The sequence below is a fragment of the Lentinula edodes genome (genome assembly GCF_021015755.1).
Source record: "Lentinula edodes strain Le(Bin) 0899 ss11 chromosome Unknown C8R40scaffold_47, whole genome shotgun sequence".
NCBI classification, from domain to species: domain Eukaryota; kingdom Fungi; phylum Basidiomycota; class Agaricomycetes; order Agaricales; family Omphalotaceae; genus Lentinula; species Lentinula edodes.
In genome coordinates, this window is record NW_025764353.1 from 295,824 (window position 1) to 309,515 (window position 13,692).

The window sequence follows — 13,692 nt, forward strand, 5'->3', positions numbered from 1 at the left end:
TATTGTAGTAATTACAGCTGTTGCCAGTTTTTACTCTGCTCAGGTGCCACAACCCATATGGAAATCAATTTGACAGACACCATTAAATTAAGTGAGTCAAATGGAACCTACCTAATGGTATTACTCATAAGACAACCAACCAGTTAGCAACGAGGGCCTCGCACAACTACTTCATAGTTTGCACACCACTTGTCCCTCCCTATCTTTTCTCCGAATTTCTGCACCCAAGCCACTCGATTCATATGACCACCTTCAGCAATTGTTAAATACCCCCGAAATCTGTTTTCACTCCCTCACCAACTTTGGGTGCAATGGGATCTTTGTGAAACTCTCGATGTTTCAATTTCTCCAACGCCACCCAGAAATACGTGTCCTAGCCTACCCACTCATACACCTTGAAGAAGAGCATCATCAGGCCATGGAGGATCGCATATTCCTCCCCAAGCTTGATGAGTTCCACGGTGACGCCTGCAATTCAGATTTTGTCATTGGTGTCTATGGACATGCTGTCAAGACATTGTGTGTCCAGACTTCGAAAAGAGGCAGTAGTGGATACTTCCTCAGAAGCCTTGCCTATGCTATGGAGGAGCACCAGTCTGTCAAGGCCTTGACACTTGGGGATGAGGAACGTGCCATTCCCATTGATGCAGCTCATGATTTTTCTCGTGGCGCACCAAATCTGACGAACCTCACTCTGTGGTTACAAGGTAGAGAGACACCAGTACAGGTATCTGTTCCTCTGTACAAACCCTCGATATATTGTCTCACATCCAAACCCACCCTATAGCTCAACACAGTCACCTGGGAAGCTGATTTCTATAGCATCCTGTTTCAAAGCTATCAGGAACTTACCACCCTCACCCTGCTCATCCCTTGTGAGCCAAACCACCATGTTGCCCACAATCACAGTACTGCAATCAAATCTGCCATTTTGAAGGAGCGCTCTAATCACTCAGCCTCCCTTACAATTACACTACTTTCCCAAAACCGTAAAAAGCCTATTCTTTTTTTTGCATTTGATGGACTTGTTTTTTCATGTGATTACCTATCTGCTGAGCCTCTCCTGTTAACCAAATGACGTTGAACTTGCACACATTTGCACCACAGTCACTTTGCTTGCTATTGCTACCTTTCTGTTTGCACCCGCCATGACCACAGTCATTGCCACTGTTATTTCCAACCAATTATATATTTCTACATGCTGTCTACTACTGCCCCCTTTCTGTTACCACCTACTACGACCACAATCATTATCACTCCGGCCTGCAGTAGCAATTGCGTACAAAATTTGGACATAGACCCTCTAGAGCCTTCTCGGAATCTGCTCGACTTCCTCACGCATGTCCACATTCTCCTTGAGGCATCCTACATCTCGCCCATTGCGCTGAATGACGATAGTTCTGAATACACTGTCTCCGCATCTCCCTTACCATTGTCGCGTCTAAATCCAAACATACCAAGCTCTCCGCCACCGCAAATGTCTAGTATCCTACTCATTTAAATCTCAGTGGGTTGTTGTCCCCGAATTCGGATTTTGGGTCTGCATTGCACCATCCATCAATTTCACCTCCATTGACACCAAATCCTGTGGCAGCGTCTGTTGCTGTGGACCAGAGATATTTGTAGGCGGAGGGGTGGAAGTGGAACGGGGTTGTTGGACCGGAAAGATCAGAAGGACAAAGACCCTGAGGGTACTGAACAAGAACGAGAGGGATTTGATTTAAGTTGGTCAAAGAGAGACCGGCCTTGGATCGCAGTCTTTAGGACTGTTCTGGACATTGGTGAGTCTGTACAAGTATATACATAATCTCCGTTCTGGCGGGTGTCTTTGGGGCTTTCCTCCGCCTCGGTTTTGGCTCCCTGCTCCCCTGTCTGACATTTTCAGCAACACTGCGCGATAAACCATTAGTGATTACTTCCTCCAAAAACCTGCTGGCAGTCTATCATCTACTCCTGCGGGACCGATGTTTGCTCCTGGGTAGACATCCTCCATCGATGAACAACAGCACTCCCACAGGAACTCCTACAAGATCAAAACCGGCCCGTCCTTGACACTCCCTTCCCTCAACACGTCTTGGACCAATCTCTCGCACCAAATTATTTCCTCTCCCTCCAATCAAACCAGAGACCTCCACATTGCTCTTCCCGGTCAAAGTGCGCTTCCTAGTGCACCTTTAAGCACTACAGGGGGACGAGGAAAACCGGGCTTGAGAAGGAGTTTTAGGAACGAGTGGGTTCAAGGTTAGGATGAGGAAAGTGTTCATGCCTGCGGTGTTATCGGACGAAGGAGGGGAGGAGAACGAGGAGGATCCCAAGGATGTTGAACTTGGTAATGAACGAGATAGCAGCGATGAGGGTAACAGGAACCAAGACGATGAAGAAGAAAACTAGGAAAACCATGGCAAAGATGAAGACCCAGACCGCTGAACCTCCGGCGCCTCAGAATGCACGCTCGTACTCCGCATTGAAAGTGAAACAGAAGGAGACCCGTTCTACCGACCTGCAGATGCACTAGATTTCATCGTCGAAAAAGTTGACATCTTGATCACTGGGAACACAGCAGGTGGTAGGAAGGAGGAAGGAGCTACTGCGAGGTTGATTGGATGGGATACTGCGAACGCCGCGCCGCCTCCACTGTGATTCAAGGATCGAGGCAGAGGAGGAGGAGGTTTATCAGTAACAATACCATCCTCTATAGACCAAGCCATGGGTTTGTCACCGCCTGATGTAGCAATGAATGCATCTCCAATGACACCTGCGTATCCTGTGTTTCCAAATAACATCCACGGAGCACACGGTGCTTTACAACCCCACCACAATACCGCCGCCACTGTTCTGCATAGCTTGCTCTCCCAAGGACCACTGATCCCGCACGGCAGAAACCTTCCACCGAATAGCGGGAATGCGTCGGGAGTGGGGTACGTCGGCCCTAGTTTGGAGGTGAAGTGTGAGAGAGGGATGGGTGTGGGTATGGGACTTGGTGGAGGATATGGTGGGCATGGAGGATACGGAGGAATGGAAAGCGCGTTGGGGAGTGCTATTACTGAGTGTGATCCCGCAGACTCCAACCTCCACAATCGGATTTGGTACTCCAGCGCCTACAGGCAGGAGAGGGGGGCCAGGGATGGGGAAGGCGTTCATTGGTAGTGTACAGGGAGGGGGTGGGCATGATGAATATGGTGGGGAACGGAAGCCAGTCAATTATCATCTCTGTTGTATACTACCTCAACAAAATATCCATCCTCCAAAAACATCTTGCGAATCATCAGCTGGAAGAGGCAAGAGGTTGAAACTCCAACTGCGGCTAGTCGAGGGCCTGGAAAATGACGATCTTGTCTGCGAGAACTCCTCATCCAGGCGTTCTCCCACTCGAAAACCGAGTTTGTATTTTACCTTCTGCATGTCAATCCTGCCATGTCACCTGGTGTGCATTAGGTGAGTTTTTTTGGTTTTATTTTGCTCGGTGTATGTAGCCAGTGACTGACCATCATTGTGGGTGAACATGAGCCTGCTTAGGAATGTTTATACACAAACAGTTGATCTTACGAACACTATAACTATGAATGCACTTGTATGGTATGTAATCATGAAGTGGATGCCAAAAGGGTCATCTTGTGTGTGTTCCATCTAGTCTACAAACAGAGGCTGTTTGTCCTCATCACAGAATAATTACAATTGGTCAGATATTCTGCGCACTTTATGGAAACCATTGTCACTCTCTCATTTCTCACCGCAGTATGGCCGGACTTTTCAAGCATGACATGTGACCTGTGGCTGTGCAAAAAGCGCTAAAGCTCAGAATTCTGAGCTTTAGCGCCGGATTTGACCAGTGGCTGTGCTTTAAAGCGGAAATTGAAAAAACAGCTGACCCGTGGCTGTTGGATGTAGGTTGATTTTGTCACTCAACGTTCTCTTTATGAAGTTCGCAAACGTCCCTCGAAGTCCTACTCTTGGGTAGCATTCATGCTTGCAAATATCTGCGCCGAGCTTCCCTGGAACACTCTCATGTCTGTCTTCATCTTCTTCGGCTGGTACTACCCTATCGGGCTATATCATAACGCAGAGCCCACCGGAGCGGTTACTGAGCGCGGAGCCCTCCTATTCCTCCTTATCTGGTCCTTCGTAATGTTCACATCTACGTTTACACATATGATCATTGCTTCCGTCGACGTAGCAGAAAATGGTGGTAACATAGCAACGTTGCAGTTCTCTCTAACCATCCTATTCTGCGGGTAAGTCATCTTTCTGGAATCTGCATATTGTGTTTCACATTGGTAATTTGACGATGCTCTGCAGTGTCCTTGTCTCGCCTTCAAAATTACCTGGCTTCTGGATATTCATGTACCGTGTATCACCATTCACATATCTGGTCGATGCGATGCTTTCTGTCAGTCTCGCCAATGCTCTGGCGTTCTGTTCCTCTGTCGAAGTCTCCGTGTTTGATCCCCCGAGTGGACAAACCTGTGGACAGTATCTCTCCGCATGCACGTCTATTGCTGGGGGGTCCCTCTCCGACGTGAATGCCACGTCGCAGTGCGAATTCTGCGCCATCATGGACACCAATGCCTTCTTGTCACAGGTCAACAGTTACTACGACCATCGTTGGCGCAATTTCGGCTTAATGTGGGCTTATGTGGCGTTCAACGTGTGCGCTGCCCTGTTTCCATATTGGTTCGGTCGTGTTCCCAAGAGCGCAAAGAAGAACTAATTTGGTGTATGTCAGCAAAAGTTGTTCTTATCCAGGTCGTTCTTATCCGGGTCAATGGGAATGATCGGCACCACGGAGGCTACGAGCCGTTTGAACCCGGCACGGTTTCTCTTCCACCACCACCACCATCCTCCCATCGCACCTGTTCTCCCTCAACTATTAACTGCCAGCTCTTCGTGCACCGCCTACATGAAGTTCCCTATTTCAACCAAGCCAACCCACCTGCTACCGAGGCAGGCTGATTATTCTTCGTGTTCTTGTTGATGGTCCTCGTCGCCGTCGTCTCCGATGACGACGCAGCAGATATATCCTATAGAACATATGCTTTACCGCTGCACTGAACATCGTTCATCAACGTCAAGTAGTGGCCCTAAGGCAAGTGGACGATGATTTGGAACACAAGAATGTACATATCACGACGCATAGGGTATATCAGTAACAGCAACACCGGACGACCCTCGCAACGAAACAGCACGACGACGAAAACCCTCTGACCCGCACGCCTCCGAGCACTTCCAATCCCACATCTATTGCCTAGCGGTCTCTCTGTGTCCCCGCCCTCCACTCAAAGTACAATGAATTTGGGACCAGGGAAAAGGTTTGTGGGTGTTATAGGACGTATTGGTTTGGCGAGGCGGCATTGCAGGAGGCTGAGGTGAAGCCAGAGAGGGAGGAAGGAAAGGGAAGCCTGCGATTAGTGTGGAGGAAAAAGCAAAGAAGGAGGAGAGGAACCGGAAGTGCAGAGGTTCGTGTTCTCTCATTCATTTCATATCATACAGTAATCTTTCTTCGTTTGTCTTGTGAACAGAAAGCCGCAGCACGTACCGAACGAGTAACTCAACTCTCCGCCAACCTCAAACGCAAACTCGGGACATTTACCGAAAGCGCAACTCGGAGAATGTAGACGTTACAAGGAGTAGGAGAATTACATGTGTACTCGAAGCGTAGTGAGTCCTCCGTGTCAGCCTATCCCTGCTAGAGATCTCTCCCGGAATTCTATTGTCCTGAACTATTACAAGCCATTGCCTCTCCAAAGTGAACCCATTCCTCGCAATCGACTAATCCTCCCTCGGTCTCGGTGGCTGGCTACATAATGTACAAGGCAAATATCAGGTTTTAATGAGATGTACGTTCTCTTTTTCCTTGCTTCCTCCCTTATCCCTCTCGTATCTTATATATAATCGTCGATTGACATTTCCACAGCGTGCATATCAACCCTCCGTGCCACCTTTAACCTCAAATCCATATTAAGGCTGCCGGAAAAGCGGAAGCCTCTCACCTGCCGAGCATCAGAAACTCACTCGAAGAACAGCCTGCGGGGAAAGGGCTACAGGCATTGTTCAAGGGTGGGGAGTTAGCGGTTGAGTCGGTGTTGAGGGAGGTGTGTGATAGGGTTTTGGAGGAAGAGGAATTGATTGTTGGGAGAAAGGTGTCTTCCACTGCGACGTTACAGATCTTGGGTGAGGCATATGTGCGTGTTGGGACGAGGAAAGGAGGTGGTGGTATTGCGACACCAGGTGATTCAGGCATAATCCATAATCTGCGAGGCTCTCGGATGAATTTGCCTACTCCAAGAACCTCTGGTACCCCAGATCCAAATTCATCTCATCACAGTACCACCAACAGTAGCAGTGGTCTTGGAGGAATCGGTACTGGGTTGGGTAATAGAGATATAGATTAAAATATTAATAGCTAACCCTTGTTGGAATGTGCTGTGGGTGGATATACAGCCCAAAATCTTGCACAATTTGCAATGCACAGGGAAAGAATAATGAGTTGTGCCTTTAAACTTGTGCAAAAACTCACTGCACAATGTGGCCGAACTTTTCAAGCATGACATGTGATCTGTGGCTGTGCAAAAAGCGCTAAAGCTCAGAATTCTGAGCTTTAGCGCCGGATTTGACCAGTGGCTGTGCTTTAAAGCGGAAATTGAAAAAACAGCTGACTCGTGGCTGTGCAAAAAGCGCTAAAGCTCAGAATTCTGAGCTTTAGCGCCGAATTTATGCACCTGACTAGTGGCTGTGCCATTAGAGCGGAAATCCACAGATGTTACATAACCCACAACAGCTTTCTTTCCCTCTCCCTCATGTCACTCACAGTCCCCTCAGGGCTTAGTGATGAAGACAAGGCATTCTCTCTATTCTTCTCAAAAGTAGTTACAAATGCAAAGGAGGATGATCAAAGCTTACAAGTGTGCCAGGACTTCTGTGTCCCATTTGAATTCATTCTCACCCAGAGATTCAGCCTTTTGCAACAGCTATATATACTGAACTCCAATCAAGACATGATAGTAAAATCTGGACAAGATTCCTGAAAGACCCATGGTCTGCAAGTACCTTCACGGAACAGCAATGGCTGTTCATATGCCACCCACTGTTTCATATCAATCTCTTGCACCTCCTGAGAGATGAGCAGCATAAGCTTCTCAGCTTGGGAACAGAAGGGCATAAATTAGCCCAAGTACCTCCCAGTGGAGTTGATAGATCTGTAAGTGGCACAGAATACTTTATGACCTACTCCATAATGCTTTATTCCCCAAGTTTCGTCCTCTTACTCAAGGGGCTGGATGGAGAAGCATGCTTCAAAAAGCTAATTCTGCCCTTCAAAAAAACCAAGAACGCCAGCCGGATTCATCACACCAATCTTCGGATCCTTTCCTCCAAACACTAGATGATCTGTCTATGCTGTTTGAACAACGATCATATTCCAATGTTGCCATTAACATTAGTTTGGTCGTTATATATATAGGACTTTGCAGACATGTGCAGTATTATTCATGCCTTGGGAAATCCAGCTACTAACGCAGTTCTTCCATGTAGGGAATTCTCAGTTTCCCCAATGACTTCAAAGATTTTTCAGAGAAACTCACCCAAGTGTTTGCAGGGTTTGCATTTTTTGACCTAATATTCTCAAAGGTTTACTTCAACACACTTCTAGGTCTGCTCAAGGGATTCTGAATACACTTCAACGCTTGGAGCCTCACTATAATGCCCAGAGATGGCTCCATCCTGCCCATGCCTGCTTTTCCATTTCACCTCTTTATTGTTTCAAAACTTCAGCACTTTTCAAAGACAGTCCAAAGCGGATTCACTTCTGGGAGGTAAATTGGAGAGTTTATTCTTCCTTCCCCCATTAATTGCTAAGTATTTTAGGTTGCCAAAGCACTAGGCCCCTGCAGACCAGACACACTTGTTGATCTGGAGAGAAAGTGGATGAAATTATTGATTGAAGCAGCTGATAGCAAGAAAACTGCCTTGAATATATTTAAAGAGTTTATGGGCAGTCATGCTCAATCATTTGAGCAGATAAGTAACAAAGATCTCAAGTTTTTCTTCATTTGTGATTATCTTCCCAATCTGAAACCAAAAATTGCCTCTAACTAGTCATCATCAGACCCATCCCTATCAACATCTGAAGGTTTGACCCAAGCAATAAATATTGGGATAGGTGAGCCTTCTACACATTGAAAGATTATTATGCTTATCCCTATATCAAGAATCAACTGCACCATACATGGCTCAAGGTATGAGCAGTTTCCCATTGGGACCTCCTCAGAACCCTTACTGATCCACCTCAGCTGCCCACAATCTCCGAGAAACCCACAGAAAGCAGCAACCGAGTGAGCTGTGCACTTTTTCTTTGCTACCTAAATGCTAACTGAACCCGGATCAACCAGAAGCTGATACTAGAAGTAAAATCTATTGTCTCAATGCAATTCCGCTAGATGCTAATGCCCAACCCCACGTAGCTCTCAACAAAAACGTGGAACATGAAGGTACTTACTGCTTGTCCAATTATTGCATATCATCCAATTTGAAATTCTTAGTTGATGAGTCCACTGGAACTCAGGGGAACAGCTCACAGATAGAAGAAGTTGATGAAGACCAGGAAGGTATGTATCATTTTTCAGTACCCCAGAACCGTGTTTAGTCGAGTTATTATATTAGACCCAGCAAACGGAGATGACATGGTTGCGGAGGACTCGCAGATGGATGAAGGAGAAGATGAGCAGGACGGTATGTATTATTTTTCAGTACCTCAGAACCGTGTTTAGTCGAGTTAATATAGTAGACCCAGCAAACGGAGATGACAAGGTTGCGGAGGACTCGCAGATGGATGAAGGAGAAGATGAGCAGGACGGTATGTATTATTTTTCAGTACCCCAGAACCGTGTTTAGTCAAGTTAATATACTAGACCCAGCAAACGGAGATGACAAGGTTGCGGAGGACTCGCAGATGGATGAAGGAGAAGATGAGCAGGATGGTGTGTATTATCTTTCAGTACTCCAGAACCATGTTGATCTAATATGATAGACACAGCTATGGAAGTTGACGAGGAAGCCGAGGAGTCACAGACCGGAGACTCTGCTAGTGGTATACATCAAGGTAATTATGACCTATGTGAATAGAGCCTAATTTATTCATTTCAGAAATAGATGACATGTCTATAGATGATCGGTACCCAGCACAACAAGGTAATAGTAATATTTCATCTCATGGAAACCTACTGATAGACAAAATTGGTTCAGAAACCGAGCCAACGTCTGCCAAAGGCATGTAACGTATCTAATCTTGACAACATCAACCTAATTTTTAAACCAGGCAAGGGAAAGAGAAAGAATCCTGAACCCGAAGAAGACATTGTAGATCCCCGGAGGTCAACTAGGCTTTCAAACCTACCTCCCCCCAATTATCCCCCAGAAAAGGAGAGCAGGAAACGTCCCAAACCAGTACACCAAAAGCATAAACAACCACCACCAGTCAAAGGCAGCTCAGGTGTCCAGACCGCTTCCGAACCCCATAAGTCACAGGTTGGGGATAAGGAAGTACATCTTCTAGGGCAAATACAGCAACCCACACTGGGCAATTTGGATGAAAAGTTTTCTCCTTTCACGGACCGTAAGGTAACTGTCAAGCTCCTCATTTTTTGACTTCTGCACTCAATCTATTCAGCTTCTGCATAGTGAAGAGCTCGTTTTCCCTGACCATCTTTTCAAAAATACACTCAAAATGAAATACAAGGCATATGTGAATTTTTTCCTTGCTTTTTATGTCATCCCCATAATTCAACCAATTGTTGTAAGGATACCCTCCCTTTCCAGGACATCATGAACGTCTTGAAGATGATCAAGAGGACTGCAGATTCAGATGGTCGCGCTGTCCAACAGGGACCCACCCGGAGGTTTCCCATACATGAGGTTCAGGCTAAAGAATGGAACTCTTCACACCTGTATCCGGAATCAAGGAAACAATATCTCCTTCACCAGAACCATATCCTCATCAGGAACTGCGAGCCTCCTGATCAAAGTGAATTAGGATTCAATGACTCTACATTTGCAGAGCACATTGGTGACCTTAATGAAATGCGCACTCTTCATGGTATGTTTTGAAACACCAAACGTAGTTGAATTCAAATGACATAATCATTAGATTCCTCTGTCGTCCCAGACCGCACACAGGCTGGCAAAATTGAACCTAGTCTTGCTCATATGCCTGGAACCTTTGTTGACATTATACAAGCTGCTGCAACACCGAATGGAAAAATTCTCAACTGTCTAGACATCCCTCTATCCCCAGATGTATTTCCCCCTCCACGCGGAATAGCAACTGACAGCGTCGCAGGTCAGTTTCTCAAAAAGTCGTTCTACTACTGTAAGCGCTGGGCTCTTGCAGCAACCTCATTCGCTGTTCATACTTCCCACGTCGATGTGTCTGGATTTCTCACCTATGTCCGGGTACTTGTTGGGGCCAAATACTGGATTATTGGTGTACCAAAAAGAGTTGAGGATCTAGGCAACACAAGTGCATTTGGTAAGGGGTACCAACTGGATATGAGCAACGATCAGGACTGGGATATATATGGAATTATCCTCCGTCCTGGTGATACTTTGTGAGCCCTTCTGTACTGTCTCTTCTTGCATTCATACAACTATCTAGCATTATGAAACCCTGCACCCCCCATTATGTTCTCACATTGGAGAATACCTTGTGCCAGGGTGGACATTTCTACTCATCCCAGACCTTCCTTGAAACTGGGTTTACAATCTTCCACACCATTGTTGCTGCTGACTATCTGACAAACAAGCCGGATGCCGAGTCACGGACCGATATTCATATCATATTAGAATATGTTCGGAAAAAGATCATTCTATTTGAACCAGAATACCTAGCCCTCCTACAAAAAGCTGGATCCCAGAAAACTGATTCAGGTGTGTTCTCCACTGACCATTAGCTGCTACTCTATCAAACTCTCTTCCTCTAGGCTCTCATGTCATCCCTCATCTTCCCAATTTCAGCATACTGGAGGATATTGTTGGTTTCTTTATGCTTCACAACATTGCCCTTCTTGGTCCTGTCCTGGATTATCGCCTATACTCTGAATATGAAGCAGGAACCCAAGACATTACAGAATCCATCTCCCCTTACCAGCGTGATGGTTATATACAGGCTAAAGCAGACGCGTTGGTCATTGCAGAATGGGTTTATTCCCACTTTGACATCAGTTTGACTGGAAAGACTACAGGAGGCGCAGGACTTCGGAGTTTGATGGAGGATTGGGTGGTCACTCAATGCAAGGCCCTGATACTGCACAAGCTCAATGCTGACAGCCAAATGGTGAAAGGAGAGACCGAGGCAATCACCCCGAATCGGTTGAGGAAGGCGATTGAGAAGCAGATGGCGGGCCTGCCATGGTTTGTTGAAAAATGGCCAAAGTGGAATAATTCAAAAGACATTAAGAGCTGGACAAAGGATTGGAGCTCAGACCACATGAGCTATGCATGGCCCTCTGCTCCCCAGGACTCACATTTTGTAGTGAAAAAGTTGTATTAGTTAACATCTAACTATAGATTGCTTGTATAAACCAATCTGTTTGAATGGTATTTTGTTGTCCCTGGCTGCATGCACGTATTCTTGGTCTGCCAACTTGTATCTAACAATGACTTTGCCAATTCCAGTCCTAACCAGCCAGAAAGAAGGCTTGCTTCTCGTTTTTGTTGGTGAAGACGGCTCAAGATTCACCAAGGTTGAGAAATGCAATCGGAAAAATTGAAGAACTTGTATGCGTACATGTTCATTATTCATTTATATCATAGGCAACATACTAGGATTTCGTATCACAAGCTTTTTATTTTTATTCTAAACTTCTTCGCCGGTACCTCCAACCGTGTGTAAAACTCGAGATTTTGAGAACTCGAGTGCGACATTTTGCTTACTAAAAACTATGTATCAAGCCTAGGTATTGTTTGAGCGTCATGTATGCTTTATACTACATACATCAGGCTCTATAAGAAGCATTTCAGATCGGCTTCTTTACCTCCAATCCGTTGATTCAGCTTCGCTTCAACTGAACGTCGCCAACCATGGCATCTGCTAGCGTAAACAAACCAAAAGTTCTCATTCTCAATGCTCCTGACAAGGCTCCGAGTGATTATGTAGCAAGGCTAAAGGAGGAGGTCGAATTCTATGTGAGTGCAATGCATGTTTTGTTCAAAAAGCAGTTGATTGAGGAACAGAATTGTAGTTGATAGAATGGTAGCTGGAAGGATAGCTGAAGCAGTCAAGCAGAACGGTCCTTTTGTCGGTGGGATACAGTAGGTTCGATCCTTGAATCCTGAGTTGAGGTTCTTCGCAGCGTTCACCGTCTTCATCAATTGGTGGTCGCGTCCTTTCCCCTGGCCCATGGACAAAGCTCTGATTGGTCCACTTGTCGAGACAGGAGGGTGCAGGATATGATTCTGTCAGTTCCAATCATCCGAACCTCCAGGTTTCCGTTCTCATTTTTTTGATCTGCTCCAGGTCGACATCAAGTACATGACAGCTCAAGGCGTATACTATGCCAACACGCCAAAGATGCCTGCACTTCGGACCGCAGATAGCACTGCGATGATGATTTTACAAGCTCTCCGTGGATCATCCGAATGCAAAGCCGATGCTCGTGCAGGGAAATGGTTCGATCCGTCGAAACCGCCGGCAAAAGACGCTAGGTGCTCGACGTTAGGGATCGTTGGGATGGGTAATATCGGGAAACTTGTTTCCGGGCATATGCAGCATTTCGGTATGAAAGTCGTATATTACAATCGGAATCGCCTACCGTTGAATGAGGAGAACGGAGTGGAGTTCGTTTCGTTCGAGGAGTTACTGGTGCACTCAGACGTCATATCGCTACATTGTCCATTGAACGAGGGTACACGGCATCTATTCAATAAGCAAGGTGCAATTCTATCTATGTAGGCTGAACAGGGCTGAACCTGCGAAAGTCATTCTTAGCTTCGAGCGCTGACTTCCCTTTCCTTTCTGTCCGACAGTATTCAACAGAATGAAAGACGACATGATCATTGTGAACATGTCCAGAGGAGCTGTCATAGACGAAGGCGCACTCGTTTGGAAAAGGTATTCAAAGCTACTGTACCGTTAAGAACTTCGCATGTGGCTAAACCATCTTCCAATTGAGTCAGTTCTTCGCGCTGCTCTGGACGTATACGAGGTATAACAGCCATATCGTCATCGTTATCCCATTGATACCATAGTTTTCAAACAGTTTGAACCGAAAATCCACCCCGGACTCATTGCGTCGCCGCGTACAGTGAGTCTTTGTTCTCAGCTACCTTCACAGTCTGAATGATGCCCCCCTGGGCTGCTGTCTGCAGACGCTCCTTCCTCATGCAGCAGTGGCCCACGAGACGTTCGAAAAAGATCAGCAAATGGAGATTTTGCTCAATTTGGAGACATTCATCAGGACTGGCCAGCCTCTGAACGCTGTCAATGAAACATAATCATGGCGAGAGAAGCAAGCCAGATGCGCCTGTTGTATTTCTGCAGGCGATGTTTCCATAGGCTTGTGTTTACGTTTCTTGCGCGTAGAGGGTAAGGTGCTAGGCGGAATAACTTCGAAAAGGTAATCGATGGAAAACTGATCCAATTATGTGTTGGAGTGCAAGGTCCTTCTGAATGATACACTGTATATTCCAAGTCGTTTCCATTCG

General features: G+C 46.2%; 6 protein-coding genes across 6 annotated transcripts; all 6 read left to right on the plus strand.

Annotated features, from left to right (window-relative positions):
* Positions 1-334: 334 nt before the first annotated feature.
* C8R40DRAFT_1073486 (uncharacterized protein) lies at positions 335-3,147 on the plus strand (the record flags this gene model as incomplete). The annotated part of the gene is made up of 8 exons (XM_046226578.1): positions 335-727; positions 788-875; positions 1,299-1,479; positions 1,627-1,781; positions 2,007-2,154; positions 2,247-2,356; positions 2,444-2,636; positions 2,844-3,147. 8 exons carry the CDS (start codon positions 335-337, stop codon positions 3,145-3,147), a joined length of 1,572 nt encoding a protein of 523 aa, XP_046081325.1.
* A 412-nt stretch (positions 3,148-3,559) lies between these two features.
* Positions 3,560-4,708, plus strand: C8R40DRAFT_1163256 (ABC-2 type transporter-domain-containing protein; the record flags this gene model as incomplete). Its single annotated transcript, XM_046230348.1, has 3 exons — positions 3,560-3,616; positions 3,889-4,232; positions 4,297-4,708. The coding sequence occupies 3 exons, from the start codon at positions 3,560-3,562 to the stop codon at positions 4,706-4,708; spliced, it is 813 nt and encodes a 270-aa protein (XP_046081326.1).
* Positions 4,709-5,954: 1,246 nt separating this feature from the next.
* Positions 5,955-6,209, plus strand: C8R40DRAFT_997293 (uncharacterized protein; the record flags this gene model as incomplete). The annotated part of the gene is made up of 1 exon (XM_046236788.1): positions 5,955-6,209. A coding segment is annotated over one exon (255 nt), but the record flags the coding sequence as incomplete, so codon positions are not given.
* A 1,032-nt stretch (positions 6,210-7,241) lies between these two features.
* On the plus strand, positions 7,242-7,767 carry C8R40DRAFT_661966 (uncharacterized protein). The gene is made up of 2 exons (XM_046235809.1): positions 7,242-7,470; positions 7,528-7,767. Exons 1-2 carry the CDS (start codon positions 7,285-7,287, stop codon positions 7,663-7,665), a joined length of 324 nt encoding a protein of 107 aa, XP_046081328.1. The 5' UTR covers positions 7,242-7,284; the 3' UTR covers positions 7,666-7,767.
* Positions 7,768-8,784: 1,017 nt separating this feature from the next.
* Positions 8,785-11,605, plus strand: C8R40DRAFT_1127748 (uncharacterized protein). The gene is made up of 11 exons (XM_046229067.1): positions 8,785-8,848; positions 8,904-8,972; positions 9,023-9,094; positions 9,145-9,183; positions 9,238-9,261; positions 9,311-9,612; positions 9,662-9,736; positions 9,793-10,087; positions 10,139-10,598; positions 10,646-10,917; positions 10,971-11,605. The coding sequence occupies exons 1-11, from the start codon at positions 8,821-8,823 to the stop codon at positions 11,537-11,539; spliced, it is 2,205 nt and encodes a 734-aa protein (XP_046081329.1). The 5' UTR covers positions 8,785-8,820; the 3' UTR covers positions 11,540-11,605.
* A 634-nt stretch (positions 11,606-12,239) lies between these two features.
* Positions 12,240-13,663, plus strand: C8R40DRAFT_1127749 (D-isomer specific 2-hydroxyacid dehydrogenase). The gene is given in 10 exon segments (XM_046229068.1): positions 12,240-12,427; positions 12,506-12,920; positions 13,015-13,100; positions 13,112-13,114; positions 13,125-13,144; positions 13,163-13,193; positions 13,248-13,292; positions 13,357-13,492; positions 13,504-13,615; positions 13,627-13,663. 8 exon segments carry the CDS (start codon positions 12,389-12,391, stop codon positions 13,480-13,482), a joined length of 765 nt encoding a protein of 254 aa, XP_046081330.1. The 5' UTR covers positions 12,240-12,388; the 3' UTR covers positions 13,483-13,492; positions 13,504-13,615; positions 13,627-13,663.
* Positions 13,664-13,692: the final 29 nt, after the last annotated feature.